The following is an 18,676-nucleotide window of genomic DNA, read 5'->3' on the forward strand; positions in this document are numbered from 1 at the left end:
TGTAAGGAAACTCGTAACTATTAGGAGCAGACTAATTAACAATACGTATATTTCTAGTTTTACACAGGCCTATATTTCTACTTCATTGAAATGACCATTTTTTTCTTTCTTTCCTTAGGATAGACTGACTACCTCTGCCTTGATGATTGGGATGCCAATCTGTACCATTTTTGAATAATAACAATGATCAAATGGCATAAATTCAAAAAAAAACTTTGCTTATGATATATCTCATCTCTTGTGCATAGGTCATGGGCTGGTTCGCTCAGGTATATTAAGGCATCGAATGCCAATCTTGCTTAGCTCTAGGATGGAGGCATGAACAAATGTCCCCATCATTAGCATTCGACCAAACTAACATGATCATAATTGCACCACCAAAAGTTGTTGCTACAGTTGGGAATATTTCAAAACACGTCTAAACCCCTCAAGTCTCCAAACAAACCACAAGCAATATTATGAACTTATAAAAATACTCAAAATGGGAAATCGGATGCTCTTTCAGAAAGCAGTAGCAGGGGATGTTTTGAAGGTTGAGACTTGAGAGGGATGGGGGTCATAAATGTTGCATCTGAGGTGTTAATTAACCTAGTTATAATTTGATTTTGAATAAAATAATATTTCGTTTGTAAATACTTTTACTCATTTCCAGAGGGCAAAGTTTGGCAATTTTGTACAACTCAAGCCCAATTTTGAGCCTTTTAAGATGCTTGGCGAATGACCAGTTCCTACTTACGAAAACAAAAGAAAGAGAAGTTGGTTCCTATACGATTTTGTTAAAATAACTAGTCTACTAGGAATTGTTGTCTGTAACACAAGAAGCTCAAATTTGGTCAGTGGAATTAAATACTAATAGGAGCCTTAATTCTTACAAAACATTAATAAGATATTAAAACTGTTTTACCTATATTACTGCAGTCTGCAGGATTGGATTAGTAACTTTACACAGATTTACAAGCTATGTCAATCATGTATCCTTCTTCATTAGGTTGTTCAATCAAAGTCCAATATAGTCTGGTATCTTCGTGGAAATCTTGGAGTCTCCTTGTTTAAATCAATCAAGTGTCAAAGACATTTGTTCCCTCATTTTCTGATACACTGCTAAAGATACTCCTGCCTATTCTCAACTAAATCGGGCCTAATACTCTTTTCATCTCCAATTCTTAACCAATCACGCCTTCCTGATTGCACCACATGCATATCCAGCATAACACCAAGGGCTTAAGTTTGCTGTCTCCAAGTTTCAATCAATGATCTTCTCACCAGTCGAAAAGGCATTCCAAACTACTGTTCCAACCAAGTAAAGCCCAACTGAAACCTTAAAGACATCATCCCAAGAACCTGAGAAGCCAGAGAACAGAAAATATAATTCATTTAAGGGACACATGCTTTTGAAGGGCTATCATGTCTTTATTTGGTCTCAAGACTCAACACACTGTTCTACCTTGACAGATGATGAGAAAAGTAGTCATACTGACTGCAAATAAGGCCTTCCTCCCCCCCCCCCCAAGAGTGGAAAGCGTTACTGACATTGCGACGCAATTAAGGACCATTTTTTTAGCTCCTACATTGCCAAGCTAATGCTTTTGCAAACCATGATAACAAGACAGTGGTTGTTAAGTCTATTGATCAGCTGAACGCAACTCTCCTTATTATTAACAAGAACAGGTTTAATTCGAATGGTTTAATTTTCACAAAGCATATCTTAGCATGTGAGTGTGAAAATGACTATATTATGAGAATGGGTAAAAGAAAATTGATCATGATCACCTAAACAACTGATTGTTGAAACCATATTTTAAAGATGATCATCTTAAAGGATCAATTTATTGTTATTAGTTGCAAAGAGAGTTTCCCGTATAAACCATCCACAATAATTATTCAAAGAACTAATTTACCACAAACAAACATATGAAATCAGGTGAAACTAAAACCAGGTGAGCCCTTGATCCATTTACTCTACGTGGTTAGTAACGTCTTGTAAGTTCTCAGTAGTACCATGGACATAGAAGTCAAACTATCTTTAGGTTGTTTCCAATAGCACTACCGCCAAAAATTAAAAATATAGGTTATCAATTCTGTAGCACAGGCATCCCTAAATTATCTTAGACTAAAATGAAAAGGATGAAATACCATGTTGCAAGATGTAACCAGTCGCTGCTGTGCCAAAAACACCTGCTAGAACCCCAGCAGTATTGGATAATCCAAGGAGTACGCCCTGAAAATGTATCTTTCTTTAACTCATGTTACCCACAATATCATAAAATATTTATACTAACATGCAGCAATAATACATCATAAACAATTCTCGTCTTGAGAACACAAAGTAATACACAACGGTTACTCATAGATATTATTTGAAGCTCATTATACATTAAGAAACACCAAAACTAAGAGGTGGAAAGACAATAAAGTAATACTCACAGAATACCGTGGAGCAATATCCTGATGGTTTGAATACAAACCAGATTGTGAAAAAGCATCACTTCCCTGTTTCAAGAATGAAGAATATCTCAAAGGTGGCACCTTATAAGCTGAAGCAAGAAGAGATTACATGTCATCAACAAGAACTAATTTGATGGATATCTGAACAAAGGCAATATTATTAATTAAACTTCTTCAATACTTCCATTTTCTTGGCCCTACCCTATCCATTCACATGAAACTGCACATTCCACAGTGTTAACTCATATGCAAACTGAGAGCGATGGTGCATGCTTTGACAGTTCCGTACTAGTTATACATCGTAGTTTTCACAGTTGAACAATATCTGTCGAAAAGCTATGCAGGACTCAAATATTCTTGTTCAATATAAGACTAACCTGACTGCATGCCATACATAGAACTGCCATTGCTGGAGAGTCAACATGGCTCAACTGGGTTAAAAAGAAAGCAGGTCCAAGAAATCCTATTGTTTGCATGATCTGCAACAATTATAAAATGAATTCATAAAAGCTGTTCTTAACATTTTAGATAGGTGCATTTTCTTTAAAAATACAACCAGTGCTATTTCAAAAAACCTGCAAGGAGAAAATACATTGACTTCAGCATAGGATGGGAATCTACTAAATATGGCGGCATTTTACAACTAGGAAGTAAGGAAGCCATGCAAATGAACTAAATCATAGTCAAAATTATCTTCTGTCTGCGACACGTAAGTTGAACATGCAGACATTAAAGTATCACGACTGCTTTTAGGAAAATTTGTTCTCATAGGGATCGTTAGAAAACAAAAAAAAATAGGGTATTGAAATCGCAATGACATCAATAGAAATGAGTAGTACCTTTCTGACAACAGTCACTGATGTGCCTCTCCTCACCAGTGAATCTGCAATCCACCCACCAACATTTGCAGTGACTGCCATTGTGAGCCATGGCAAGACCGCAAAAAGTCCCGATTCTGTAAGATTAAACTTTAATACCTGCAGCAGCAATGCATAAACAACTTTAAGTAGAAGTCACTAAAATTATGACCACCACCAAGTAGGAAACATTCTAATTTAATACTAGAAATCATTTAACGTGGCATGAAGATTAAGCAACATGGTTGATGATTTAGTGAAGTACTTCTAGACTTAGATACTATTCAAGATATGACAGTGACAGGTAAGTAGGAACAATTCATGTGTCTCTTTACATCAGTACATAAATGAAATTGTAAAACAAAACTCCTACCCTCAGTCCCTACTGTCTCAAACTCTATAAAACCATTCTTCTCTGCCTTTTATCCTTCTGTTTACAACCTTACAATCATCAAACCTCTTTCTTTACTGCATAAGTAAACCAATTGATTCAAACCCCAACCCCACCCCCACAAACAAAAAAGAAAATGAAAAAGAAGAATACGACACATCTCCATATCTACTACTGGTTATCATACCTTCAACATACATTACAAGTTCAGAAACGCATTCACCTCTAAGGTTTACATTATTTTCCAATACCCAGTGCAGATGCAGAATGTCACTTGTAAGAATCAACCGTAAAAAATTGTCAGTACAGTATACTTCTCTATAGGAAACTGTCCGGTACAATTCCTTGTAACATCCCGACCACTTTTTTTTTATTAAATCATTCAATTTCATGTTTAGGAACTTTACAAGTCATATTGACCATTTTGGACTTGTTTGAGGTTTGGGTAGAAAAAAACAGATCTGGACAATGCAGGATTTTATATTTGTCTGATGCGAGCAAAATCTCGCTGCCTTCGAAGCGTGCTTAACACAATATAGGTTGCAAAAGAGAGGATTATTCTTTGCAGCAGGTGCTTTTTATGTGAAGATGCTAGGAATCAGTGGATCACTTGGTACTTCACTGTAGCTTTTCATGGCAGATCTGGTCTATATTTTTATGCACTTCTGGAGATCACTGGGTAATGCCATAAATATCGGGCAACTGTCATCCATTGATGAACCAAATAGGTGAACTTGGACCTAATATCATAGATTAATATTTAAGATGTCAAATCTTTATTTCTATTAGATCTCTAGGTCTGGCACCTTCTTCGTGAATAAGTTCTTCACAAATTTGTATCTTATTTAAGAATAAGAAAAGTTTGTTTTACACCAAATTACATATATTTTTAACAATTATTGTGAGTCATAATCATGTAGAGAGAAAATGAAGCAACATAATGGAAATGGAAAACTGTACCTGGTGATAATATGTTGGCATCCAGGTAAGAAGAATAAATGTCCCCCAGTTGTGACAGAAGTGAGACACTATCAAGGCCCATACAGGTGGCTTTGATAGAATCAATTTCCAAGGGATTGATTTAACAGGTTCCTTGGAAATACTGCTACTAAGAATAAGCTTCTTTTCTTCAGGCAGTAGCGTAGGATCATCCAGGGGTGAACTGTACGCCTACATAAAAAGTTTCTGACATAAATAAGCAGCATTACCAATGGCCTAGCAAGAAATTCCGAGTTCAAGAATTTGCAAGGGATATATGTGGTTTGTATGTCTATTATCAAACAGAGTGGCTATTTTACAAATGAAGTTGTAAATGTAATAAATATAAATATACCCCATGTCCCCAGCACAGAGCTTTTGAGAAATATACAACACAATCTTGATGATCCTCATCGTAATAATTAATTGCATGAATGTAGGGACAATTGTACCTTACTAAGCCATACTGCAAACCATACAGTTCCTAAAGAACCAAAAGAAAAGAAGACAGAAGGCCAGCCAAATTCGTGTATGAGGAATGGGGAAAATGCTAAGCCAGTGACAGATCCAAGATACATTCCACTATAGACGAGTGCGAGAGATCTACTTCTTTCTGATACAGGAACCCATTTAGAGAGAATGTTATTCATTGCCGGCATAGCAACACCCTGGATGTGACAAAGTGAAATGAGCTAATCAGAATTGAGTTAGTATGGCAGGCAGCAGTAATAAAGAGGGAGGTGAAGAAAACCAACCAACCTCACCAATTCCCATGAAAGCTCGAACAACAAATAAAAAGGGCAATCCAAGCTTAGCAGCAATGGGCGTGAGAACTGTAGCAACAGACCACCAGATTACTCCAAATCCCAAGACAGCCTTGCCACCAACAGTGTCTGCCCATATACCTCCTGCTATCTACATGAATGTTATTGCCCCAACAGTGAATGAATGAGGATATAAAAATTAGTGTAGTAAGAATGAAGATTGATTTGTCACCTGAGTAAGAAGATAACCCCAGAAAAATGAAGATTGTATTAAACCAACAGTAGTAGGAGTCCAGTTATACTCGGATGCCATGGGAAGTATAGCGATACTCATATTAACTCTATCCATATTACAAAGAAGAAAAGCGGAGAAACAAAGAATGACAATAACCCAACGTTTTGGAAACTTTTGCGGTAGACCCACTGAGTTATCTCCATCTTCTTTCTTTCTCAATAAAGAAGAAGAATCATCGTCGGCAATTTTGAAGGGCTTTGACTTGACATCAGCCCACAACTTCCAACTACTACTATTCCTCTTAATTAATAACTCTCTTTCTCCATATCGAAATCGACCTCGACCTCGACCTCTTCCACTGCCACTAGTATCGTAAAATGAATTATGAACATTGAAATTTCTTCGAGGTATATTGGGAGGAGAAAAGCTGTAGTGGGAGAGAAGAAATGCTTTGGCACTCATAGCACCAGACAACTCAAGGGAAGGGGATTGATTGATATTTCAGTTGGAAATGTAGTGGTGATGCTACTACCATTTCCACTTTCTACTACTCCATAGCACAGGATACTTATGCCCACTGGTTCTCTTTCCTGCACGTGTCTCGCATCACATACCAATGCTTCAGAATAATCCCTTTAATTACACTTTTCTCCTTCTACCTCCTTGCTAGGGGTAGGGGTGGACATAAATATCACAAAATTTAAAAATTCAATTGTATCGAACTAATTTAATTTTTTTACCTGCATATTTATACTACTAAACAGTGGCATGTGACGTTTTAATGATTCCCCCATTCACAATAAATAAAAAGATAAAAGGAAAAATCATTCTATTTCGACAAAAGACCCACGTAGCCAACGACACGTGCCCATAGAGGCTAGAGGCCCCGACTACGGGTCAGCAAGTGGACGACCGGCGCATGTGACGCATATAGCGCAACAACTGACTTAGAGACATTTAGTCCAGTAAGACGTTAAAAATAAAAATAAAAATAAAAAACTCACAAATAAGTACAAGGGGGAGGGGGGTTTGGGCTAGGTCTTACCTTACTAAATCCTAATGAAGTATCGAACCTCTACTAATTAACAAGCATGAAGAAAATAGGAACCAGATATCTTATGATCAACATAGAGTTTGAAATATACTTTATGATGATATTACAAATGAGGATACTTAGATAATGCAAAAACATAAAAGCTAAGAAGAAATTTGAGTTTTCAAACTCAAACTTCCTTCTCCAAACGTATAAATTTTAATAGATAGATTGCCCGTATGAAGTAACTTAAAATATTGTCCTCTTGTCTTCTTCTTCAAATCTATCCAACAATAATAGATAGTTCATCATTTCTTCTTGGATTTATTGGATATTGATGAAGCTATTGACACTGTCATATGATTTTGCTTTGTCAATAGCGTTGGTAAGTGTTTTGGAACAAATTTTCCAGTCACTTTACCATCCCAACTATGTTGTCTTCCATGTGTCTTCTTTTTGTTTTTTGTTACTTCCACTTCTTTTGTTGCCTAGGTGAGATATCTCCATCCCTAACTACTTTATCAAAGCATTGTCTAACATATTGTCTTCCTCATCTTTGTCGAAAAATTCCTCGCCCAAATCAATAGCATAAGTGTTAGTTGGACTAAGTCCTGACCTAAGGCCCCAGACTAATTCTTCTTTGTAATTGCACTTTCTTGTTGTCCCAAATGCCCTTAATCTAGTTGTTGCCTCGGTGAATTCATCGATGGTTGCCCAGACCTATTGATTGTCATTATACCATACCATTTCTGGTGGTTGTTGCTACCAATTGGAGTATCCATCAAAATTGTAATTTTTTCACTATTCTCAGGCATAAAAATAAGTGCATTATGGTTGAGATTACTGTCTGGAAATGGTGAGCTAATCTCATGTAAGCTTTCTCCTTCGCTACCATCATTTTGATATTCTTCATCTGCAGCCACTTCGGCCCATATTTTGTACTTGGACAAAACTTCATCAATTACCTAAATTAAATCATTATTAAGTTGTATAGGTTGCTCATTTCTCATCTTTGTCGAGGCTAAATTGTTTGCACATGTGGATAACCTAGACAAAGTTGGCTGAGAAGACTTCTAAACATCTTGATTGTATTCATCATGTATCCTACTTACAACAACTTCTGTTGTAGGCGAGAAATTACTAAACTCGTGCGTTGGTGAAGTTATCTCATGTTGTGAAGTATTCAACAACATGAGAGGTTGTTTAGTAATAGAATATAAAGTTCCACAATTTACCTCAACATGTGACTACTTAATTTGTAGTATTTGACTACTATGGGCAGCATTATTAATAATCATCTCCATACATTACTTCAGTTGCCTTTATCAGTAACCAACAATGGTTCAAAAGCATTTTTAGTTGGTAAATTTAAATTAGGATCGACAAGTAACTCAAAGTTACCAATATCACCCTTTTCACGTCTTGGAGAATTACTTCGACTAAACGGGGAACGTAAAGTCCAATTTTCCGCTTCATTATCTTCTTCATTGCTACATTTTTCAGCTTGTAAATCAGTTTATTTATCAGTTGTTAGCTGCCATTTTTCATCATTTCCCCGTGTCACGATCCAAGGTAGACCCTAGGTGTAACATGGCGTGTAGGATCCCGAAAGGCCCTACACAATTCACTTAGCATACATCATACAAGATAATAGAAATTTAATGGAATTTAAAAGACAAGTTCAAAACATAAGGGTTTCATAAAACGAAGCGGAAGTCTATCAATGTCTCAAAGCCATCTAGTACATAAGAATGATCAGGACGTAACCCGTACATCAAGTTCAAGCCAAAATGTAAAGACAAAATGAAATAAAAGCTTGGTTCTCAGAACATGAGGACTCACCAATCTTCAAATTCTACTATGAGAACCCTAGCCACGGAAGTGCAAATCTGGAGCGTCGGACCCTACATTTGGGAGAATGTAGCAAAGAGTATGCGTTAGTACAAAAATGTACTAAGTATGATAACGATGCATAAAGTATGAAATCATGCTAAAAGGGACCTTTTCGCAACATTTGATGACCAAGCTAAAACATGAGATAAAAGATTTAGAAAACATGAGTCATAAAACATGGTCAATGCAAGCCAACATTTTTAAAACATTCGTGAGATACTTCTTGAAATAACCTTAGTTTATTATTGTGGGAGATTTACCTTTGACCGACATGTAAGACCGATATTAACATGAAATTCGGTGTCTACCCCACACCGAAAAGAGGTGTTCTCACTTGCCAAGGTTATAACTATGAACTTCTAGCTTACGTGAATCCACTAGCTAATGTATATCTAAACAACCTATGGTGACACATAGTTTATGGGACATGTGTAATCGTTACTTGTCCACTCGGTGCTAAGTAAAACTCCCACATAATAATTATTATTCTTAGATTTCCTTAACATTCATGAGACATCGGTAGTCGCCACTTGTCTCATCATTGGAGGTCATGGGTAATTGTCGTTTGCCTCATTCTTAGAATAGCTCCTTAACTTGATTCATTTTAGGTGAGAAGACACTTCAACCTTAGAAGCCTTTATGTGAGAAAAACCTCTCACATTCATATATTGAGTAATTATGTGAGAAATCATTTCACAACAATAAACAACAACAATCAACTTATATGCTTTACTCTAAAATAAACTTACATCATGTTTCATCAATTTCATAAGAACATGTATAATTTCATAAACTCATATTTCATAGTTAAAAACCCACATTATATCATCATAGCTTGTAAAACATGAGTTAAGCATGGGTTCATGGGGATTCATCTTAAAAACATGGAATCAATAGAATTCATGCATAGAAGTTCATAAATCAACATTGGAAGGAACTCATGACATAGGAGTAAACCCTAACTTCAATTGGAGATTTCGAACTTCAAAATTGAGAATTTTAGGAACTCTATGGAGGAAAGCTTGACTTCAATGGAGGAATTGGAGACTTAATTTGAAAACCATAGGCTCCTCCTCCTCATCCTCCTCCTTCTCCTTCTCATCCTCCTCCTTCTCCTCCTCCTCCGCCTCCGCCTCCTCCTCATCCTCTTCCTCCTCCTCCCCCTCCCACTCCCCCTCTCCCTCCCACTCCCACTCCTCCTCCTCCTCCCCCCCTCCCCCTCCTTCTTCTCCTCTTCCTCCTGAATATTTGAGAAGATGACTTGTTCCTCTTTTGAGAATTTGACTCTTGTTCTTCTTTTTTTTCTTGAATATTTGAGAGGATGACTTGTTCCTCTTTTGAGAATTTGAGAAAATTAATCGATTTGGAAGACTTTGGGTTAAAAGTGTTTATACAGGTTTCTAATAGAGGATAAAACGACATAGTATTAGGCTAGAATAAATCTAGGAAAAGTCCCAAAAAGCCTCATAAAAATAACTGTCGACTCCCATAGACAACCCGACCTATGATTAGTTGGTCAGACCACAGACCATATTGGTTGGTCATTGATTGAGTTTATAGACTATGATTTTGGGACTTCCAACGACGGACCCATGTACGGTTCGTGGGTCCACCTATGGTTTGTACATGCCTTGTCGTGGGTCTCAACTTTGACTCTGAAATTTTTTTAAGTTTGGGACTCACCTACGAAACCTATCTACGGCTCGTGCATTGGACGATGGGCCATCCTGGTGAATCGTCGAAAAAGTACTGGAACTTGGCATTCTAGACTGGCTAACCACGACCCAAAGCATACCCTAGGCGTAACATGGCATATAGGACCACGAAACGCCCTACACAAGCCACTTAGCATACATCATACAAGATAATAGAAAATTAAGAGAGTTTAAAAGACAATTTCAAAACAGAAGAGTTGATAAAATGTAGCGGAAGACTAACATAGTCTCAAAGCCATATAGTACATCAAGAGTGATCGAGACGTAACCCATGCATCACATACAATACTGAAAAGTAAAGACAATAAGCAATAAAGGCTCAGTCCTTGGATCTTGAGGACTCACCAATCTTCAATATCCATTAAGTGATCCCTAACCGCAAAGATGTGAGATTGGAGAGTCGGACCCTACATTTTGGAAAGAATGTAGGCAATAGTATACGTTAGTACAAAGAATGTACCAAGTATGGTACCAATGCATAAAAGTATAAAATATGCTAAAAGGGACCTTTCCTTGACATGTAATGACCAAGATAAATCATGAGATGAAAAGGGTTAGAAAACATAATTGATAAAAACATAGTCAATGCAAGCTAACATATTTAAAACATTCGTGAGATACTTCTAGAAGTAACCTTAGTTCATTATTCTGGGAGATTTACCTTTAATAGACATTGAGACCATGTGAGCTATTAACATGGAATCTGGTGTCTACTCCACACCGAAAAGGGGTGTCCTACTTGCCAAGGTAAAATCATGAACTTCTAGCTTATTTGGATCCACTAACTAATGTCTATCTAAGACAATCATCCTATAGGGGAACATAGGTATGGGATAAGGAGATTTCTACTAGAAACCCTACTTTAAGCTACGGGAGAGCTTGCATCTCAATATCCTCTCGATGCTAAAGGTAAATCCCATGGAATAGTCACTATCTTAACTTGTCTTATCATTAAGAGGCATGGGTAATCACCACTTGACTTATCATCCATAGAAGGCACATTAAGTAGCCAATCCAAGCTGGGTTTCTTTAGAATAACTCCTAAATATTGATTCAAAGTTTAGTTGAGAAAACCTTTCAACTCTAAGAATCCTTTAGGTGAGAAATCCTTTCACAAAAACAATTACCAGCACATGAATGCTTTACTCTCAAAGCAACTTAAAACATTTTTTGTCAATTTCATAAAGAACATGCAATTTCTTCAATTCATGCATAAAAAGACATAAATTAATCAATAATATCATAATTGAAAAGAACCCATGAGATTTAGTAAAAACCCTAACTTCCATTGGAGATTCTGCCTTGTGAAAATAGGAGAAGTTAGGAACCCTATGGAGGAAAGGACTCCATAGGTGAATACTATCATACGTTGATGCCAAGAGCTTACAATCAATGGTGAATTTGGAGGCTTGACCTTGAAACCCTAATATTCTTCTCCAAGCTTTAATAGAGAGAAATATTTAGGGAATAACTTTGATCAACTTTGGGAATCTGATAGAATGATTTCAATTGGGGAAATTTGGGGTAAAAATGTTTATATAAGGTCTCTAATAGAAGGTAAAACGACATAGTATTAGGTTAGAATAATTAGGAAAAGACCCAAAAGGCCTTCTTAAGAATAACTACCGACCAGACCAACAACGTCCGTAGGTCATACCACAGACCGTCCTGGTCGGTTGTGGGTGGGATCAGAGACCACCAACCTTGGAACCCCAACGATGAGACCCATATACGGCCTGTGGGCCTACCTACGAGCCGTACACCTCAGTTGTGGTTCTTAAGTTTTGATCCTAAAATTTCTCTAAGTCTTGGACTCACCTACGAGACCTACCTATGACTTGTGCATAGGACAACGGACCGTCCCGGTGAACCGTATGCAAATATTAAAACTTGGACATTTTTGGAGAACTTGGAATGGCCAACCATGAGCCAATCTATGGGCTATGTGTCAGACCCACGAGCCGTTGATGGCTCCATCGGGTCTGGCACTATATCTTGAAAACTTGCAATTTTCATCCTTTTTGAATCTGAGGTGTTACATGATCTCCCTCTTGGGAACAATCGTCCTTGAATGAGATTCAAGACATCATAAGGAAGGGTAGGAACTTAACCTAACAACCCAACATGAATGCAATCACATAATGCACATATCCGAGGAGGAAACATTAACTCCAAGCTAAAGCATGTTCAAAACATCATATCATGAAGTCTATATGTATCTCGTTCTCAAATGCACAAAAACATGAAGAAATCAATCAAGTTAGCTCTTCTTCTAAGAAATTAAGCTTTTTATGAACATGCATAAATGAGGAAATCATGAGAATATCTAAGACATATGACACCAAAAGAGTAAACCATGAGGAACTGAATACCTCAAGCTAGTAGGGACGAAAGGAAAGAGATGAGGACAATGGAACATCATATCGGTCTCGGCCTCCCAAGTAGCACCCTCAACTGATTCTACCAAAGAACCTTAATGGAAGCAACTTCTTTGTTTCTCAACTTCTGAACTTGTCGGTCTAAAATCTCAACCGGAACTTCCCCGTAAGAAAGATTCTCCTTAACTCCCAAACCTTCTAAGGGAACTATAGATGTCAGATCTCCAACACATTTTTAAATAAGGATACATGGAAAATGTGATGTACCGATGCCAAATAATTATGCAATTCAAGTTCATTAGCGACTTTGCCAATTCACCTCAAAATCTGATATGGCCCCACAGAGTAGAGACTAAGCTTCCTTTTCTTCCCAAATCTTACTACACCGTTCATGGGTGAAATTTCAAGTAGACTCAATCATGTACATTAAACTCAAGATCTCTTTTTCTAACATCGGCATAGGACTTTTGTCAACTTTGAGCTGTTTTCAACCTTTCTCTAATAAGTCAAACTTTCTCTATAGCCTCGTGCACCAACTCAGGACCTATTAGGGAAACTTCACCAACTTCAAACCAACTTATAGGAGATCTACACCTTCTACCATAAAGAGACTCAAATGGAGCCATTCCAATTCTTGAGTGATAACTATTATTATATGCAAACTCAATCAAAGGCAAGTGAACATCCCAATTACCCTTGAAGCCAATTACACATGTTCTCAACATATCTTCCAAAGTTTGGATAGTACACTCCGCTTTCCTATCGGTTTGCGGATGAAAGACCGTGCTAATCTTAACACGAGTACCAAGACCCTTTTGGAAAGATTTCCAAAACTAAGAAGTTATTGGGTACCAACATAGGAGATACTGGATAAGGGCACTCCGTGCAACCTAACCATTTCCCTCAAATACAACTTAGCATAGTCCTCTGCAGAATAAGAAACGTTGATGGGAATGAAATGAGCTGATTTTGTCATTCTATCTATAATAACCTAAATCAAGTCATGTTTTTGCCGGGTGTGTGGTAAACCAACAATGAAGTCCATATTCAAATCTTCCCACTTCCAAGTAGGAATGCTTATAGCTTGAGATAAACTTCCCTGCTTTTGATGCTTAACTTTCACTTGTTGACAATTAGGAAACTTAACCACAAATTCTGCAATATCCCTTTTCATCTCTTTACACCAATAGATCTCCCACAAGTTAGAGTACATATTGGTGGCTCTCGGGTTAATGGAATATCAAGAATTATGGGCTTCTACCAAGATCTTTTCTCTCAAGTTATCAACATTTGAAACACACAAACTACCTTGATATCGAAGCACACCATCTCCCTCTTGGGAGAAAGCCTTAACAGACTTCTTAAGCACCACTACTTTCATTTCAACCAAAGTTGGATCAAGACCTTGCTTGGCTTTCACATCTGCCACCAAAGATGATTCTGAACCATTATGAACCATAACACCACCTTGGGTAGAGTCATCCAATCGAACACACAATCGAGCCAATTTGTGAACATCTCGTACCAACTCCTTCTTATCATCCTCAATATGAGCAACACTACCCATTGATAATCGACTAAGAGCATTCACCACCACATTCGCCTTGCTGGGGTGATAGAGAACACTCATGTCATAATCCTTCAATAACTCAAGCTACCTTCTTTGGTGAAGATTTAGATCTTTTTGTTTAAGCACATATTGCAAACTTTTGTTGTTGGTAAAGACATCAACATGAATACCATAAAAGTAATGCCTCCAAATCTTTAGAGGAAACACAACCGCCACTATCTCAAGGTCATGTGTAGGGTAATTCTTTTCATGAATCTTACGTTGCCTTGAAGCATAGGCAATGACTTCCTCGTTTTGCTTAAGGAAACATCCTAACTCGATTCTTGAAGCATCACAATAAACAACAAATCCATCAGTTCTTTCTGGTAAAGTTAACACCGGAGCGGTAGTGAGTTTATCTTTCAATTCTTGGAAACTCTTTTCTCATGCTTCGGACCATATGAACTTAACCTTATTTTGGGTCAATGCCGCCAATGGAGAGGAAATCGAAGAAAACCCCTCAACAAACCTTCTATAGTAACCAACCAAACCCAAGAAACTTCTAATATCCGAAGGGGATTAAGGTCTAGCACAACTCTTAACCGCATCCGTCTTCTTAGGATCTACCTCAATACCCTTACCAGAAATAATGTGACCAAGAAAAGCCATGGACCGTAGCCAAACTTCACATTTACTGAACTTTGCAAAGAGTTGTTGGTTCTTGAGGACTTGCAACACAATCCTCAAATGATCGGTATGCTCCTTCTCACTTATCGAATAGATAAATATGTCATCAGTGAAAACAATAAAAAACATATCTAGGTATTGTCTAAGCACCCTATTCATGTAATCCCTAAACACGGCCAAAGCATTAGTCAAACCAAACGACATCACCAAAAAATCATAATGACCATACCGAGTTTGAAGAGTTTTCTTTGGAATGTCATTTTCTTTCACCCTTAATTTGTGATAACTCATAATGACCATACCGAGTTCGAAAAGTTGCATCTTCTTTCACCCTCAATTGGTGATAACCGAACGGAGGTCAATCGTAGAGAAGTAACTTGACCCTTAAAGTTGATCAGACAAATCATCTATCCTTGGGAGAGGATATTTATTCTTAACAGTAACCTTTTTCAATCGTCGCTAGTCAATACACATACGAAGTAAACCATCCTTCTTGGTAACAAATAAACTAGAGATCCCCATGGAGATATACTTGGTCCGATGAAACCCTTATCTAACAAATCTTTAAATTGCTACTTGATACGCCCAAATTACACCTCCCGAAAGAAGTATAAGCGATCGTTGTCAAATAAAAAACCCAACTTGTAGGTTGGGGTCGATCCCAAGAGGAATATGGTTCAGACTTAAACTTAACTCACAATTATCTCTTTTTAGTCAAACTATTTTCGAGAAAAGTAAACAGGGGGTTTTGTAAATAAAATAACAGATTGTTGATTTGCATGACTAAGTAACAAGTAAACAAGATTCACAGTTAAAATATCAATATAAAATGAAAACTATGGTATATGTGTTCTCCAGAAGCTCTTAACACAATATTCCTAATAATAGTAATTCGATCTTAGTGTTTGACATGCAAGGCTGATAAGTTAGGTATCCATAAGTGATTGATAATCCAAGTAGGAACTTTCATTCGCAACTTGGTAAGTCTACAAGTGTGTGTTTTACTAACCCTTACATTTACCCCAGATTAGTCATCGTGTCAATTGAGTTGGGTATTCACCCTCCTGTTAACTGATTAAAGTCAGACTATTAGATAGCAACAAATCCTTAACTAAATCTTTGTTGTTTAATCTTTTTCTCATTCATTACCCCCTTGGTAAGGCAAGTAGGAATGGGGCGAGTTCTAACATTGTGCACCGCTAGAAAAACTTTTAAACGAAAAGATTAACAATACATGCATAAACACTATTCAAGAATTACTTAGTTATTAGTCATACATTGTTAATTGCTCATGGTTCCCACAACCCTAGTTGTGGATTTAGCTACTCATGCTTGAGAATTCACAATTTATATTAGGGTTAAAAGAAATCATGAACTTATAATTAGAATAGATGAAAACTGAAATCTTGAATTGAAATTCAAAGTGCAAAATTGTATAAACTAACTTCCAGAATTAAATTGATAATTGTTTTCAAAATGATTCCAAAAGGCCAAAACAAAAGTCTCCAATATTGTCTAACAACCAAAAAATGAAAATAACAACTAATATTTATAGTGTTTAACTCCAAAACCAACTAGGAAAAGAAAATAAGGAACATTTGGTTCAGGACGCGGTTTTCACTGATGACCAGACCTACGACCCGTGGGTTGACCTATAGTCCGTAGGTCCCCTCCGTGGTTCAAGTACTGGAACCTTTCTTTCTGATCAGAACGACAGTTGTACAAGATGGTCCGTCATTCGACCTACGGTCCATCATTGGCCTCTGTGGTTCCACACTTTGTCAGACTTCCTTTAACTCACACTTACGCTGCATCACCTACGGGTCGTCATTGGACCTACGGTCCGTCATTGGCTTCGTCAGTTGCTGCTGCCTTTTCAATCCATTTTTCAGTCAATCTCTTCCAAACCAATTTCCTACAAAAGATTACATAAAAACATTATATCAAATAACAAAATATTCCAAGACACACAAACTCTAAGTGAAATGCATCAAAAATACCGTAAACTCACGGTATATCACTACTTTAACTCTAAGTTCTGCCAGAGCCATTTGGTAAGAAGGAATAGAGATAGGTTGCGTATTTGGGAGAATGTCAATACCGAAGTCTATTTTCTTTTCGGGAGGAACACCATGTAAATCATTAGGGAACACTTTCGGAAACTCATTAACAATGGGGACCGACTTAAGAGTAGGGGCTTCAGAATCGATATCCCACTACAATAAAAACAACTTTTAACGGCAATAAATATTGACATTAATAAAGAGTTCTAAAGTCTGTACCGGCATTAGTTAAGTGCCATTAGAACCAATGTCGCTAAAGGCTTAAGGGACATATACAAAGAGTGCGAATTGCCGCTAAAAATACATATTTAGCGGTAATTAAGAATTAATTGCCGCTACTGATCATTTTTGATGTATTGTCCCTAACCCAAACCATATGGAATATGCAACCCGTAGAGATCATCTTCCTACCTTTAAGACAAGAAACAAGCTTACTCTTAGGCATATAATTTCCCCATTCCATTCTAGGATTGGTTCATTTAGAAACTGAAACTTGACTACATGAGTTCTATAATCAATAGAAGCATAACATGAATGCAGTCAATCCATACCAAGGATAGAATAAAAATCTAACATATCAAGCTCTACAAGATCAACATAAGTGACAAGGAGACATGCCACTTTCTATAGACCCTCTTAGCCACAATAGAATCACCAATTGGAGTATAAACTGAAAAAAGATCTAATAATATATCTAGAAGAATATTAAAACTCATGGCCACATATGGCGTCACAAATGACAAGGTAGCACCATGATCAAGTAAAGCATAAACATCAAGTTGGAAGACTTTACTGGTAACCACATCGGGAGAACCCTTTTGCTTATGACGAGTCCGAAGAGCACAAAATCGATTTTCCTTTGGAGCACTTTAACCCGAACCATTAGGCAAAGATTACTTACCTTCTCTCTCCTTAGTGGTAAGCACTGGACAATCCCTTATTTTATGAACACTCTTACCACAACCGAAGCAACCGTCTATGCCGGCTAAGCACTTACCCTTGTGTTTCCTTCCACACCTCCCACAAATAGACAATGAAGATCCACCACCATTCCCTCCATGAGGCTTAGGGTTAGACACCCTATCTTTGTTGAACTTAGGAGGATCATTGAAGGAACCTTGACCGAAAAACCTTTGTCGGAACATAGAACAACCATGTCTCTTGGACCTTGAATGTAAAAAGTCACCATCACTGGTTTTTGCCCTCTTTGCCTCCTTAGAGGTTTCCTTAAGTTTCTCCTCTTCAATTTGTTGAGCATGAACCATGAGACGAGAAATTTCCATATCATTGATAAGCATCGCGGTACGACATTCCTTAACAAACATTTCAGACACTTTCGAAACAAACTTACTCATCCTTGCCCTAGGATCGACAATCATAGTTGGAGCATAGCTGAACAATTGTGTGTACTTCAAAGAATATTCCTCACACTCATATTTTCTTGACGAAGGTTAATGGATTCAAACACCTTTTCCTCCCTCATCTCAAAGGGACAAAACCTATCAAGGAAAGCAACTTTTAACTTTTCCCAATCAAGAGGACCCACTTCTTCTACCCTCTCTTCTTTCCATTGGATTTGAAATATATTTGAGCAACACCCTTAATGTTATAAGCGGCTAATTCCACCGTTTCCGCCAACATCACTCCATGATCATAAACACCTTATGCATCTCATCAATAATCTCTAG

At 37.4% G+C, this 18,676-nt stretch overlaps 1 protein-coding gene across 1 annotated transcript; it reads right to left on the bottom strand.

Annotated features, from left to right (window-relative positions):
• Positions 1-859: 859 nt before the first annotated feature.
• Positions 860-6,188, bottom strand: LOC125816274 (sodium-dependent phosphate transport protein 1, chloroplastic). The gene is made up of 9 exons (XM_049495862.1): positions 5,668-6,188; positions 5,431-5,586; positions 5,124-5,339; positions 4,654-4,863; positions 3,285-3,422; positions 2,823-2,924; positions 2,425-2,490; positions 2,134-2,218; positions 860-1,341 (listed from the first exon to the last, which is right to left on the bottom strand). Exons 1-9 carry the CDS (start codon positions 6,130-6,132, stop codon positions 1,244-1,246), a joined length of 1,536 nt encoding a protein of 511 aa, XP_049351819.1. The 5' UTR covers positions 6,133-6,188; the 3' UTR covers positions 860-1,243.
• Positions 6,189-18,676: the final 12,488 nt, after the last annotated feature.

Source organism: Solanum verrucosum, unplaced genomic scaffold (genome assembly GCF_900185275.1).
Source record: "Solanum verrucosum unplaced genomic scaffold, falcon-dt-bn FXZP01000023.1, whole genome shotgun sequence".
Lineage (NCBI taxonomy): Eukaryota > Viridiplantae > Streptophyta > Magnoliopsida > Solanales > Solanaceae > Solanum > Solanum verrucosum.

Bases quoted from the DNA above. Each gene is read 5' to 3' on its own strand.
- LOC125816274 (XM_049495862.1), bottom strand. From the start codon at position 6,132: ATGAGTGCCAAAGCATTTCTTCTCTCCCACTACAGCTTTTCTCCTCCC. The intron at 2,925-3,284 runs GTACTACTCATT...TAATTGTTGCAG, and splicing joins CAGTGACTGTTGTCAGAAAG to ATCATGCAAACAATAGGATT. The intron at 2,219-2,424 runs GTGAGTATTACT...ATACATTTTCAG, and splicing joins ATATTGCTCCACGGTATTCT to GGCGTACTCCTTGGATTATC.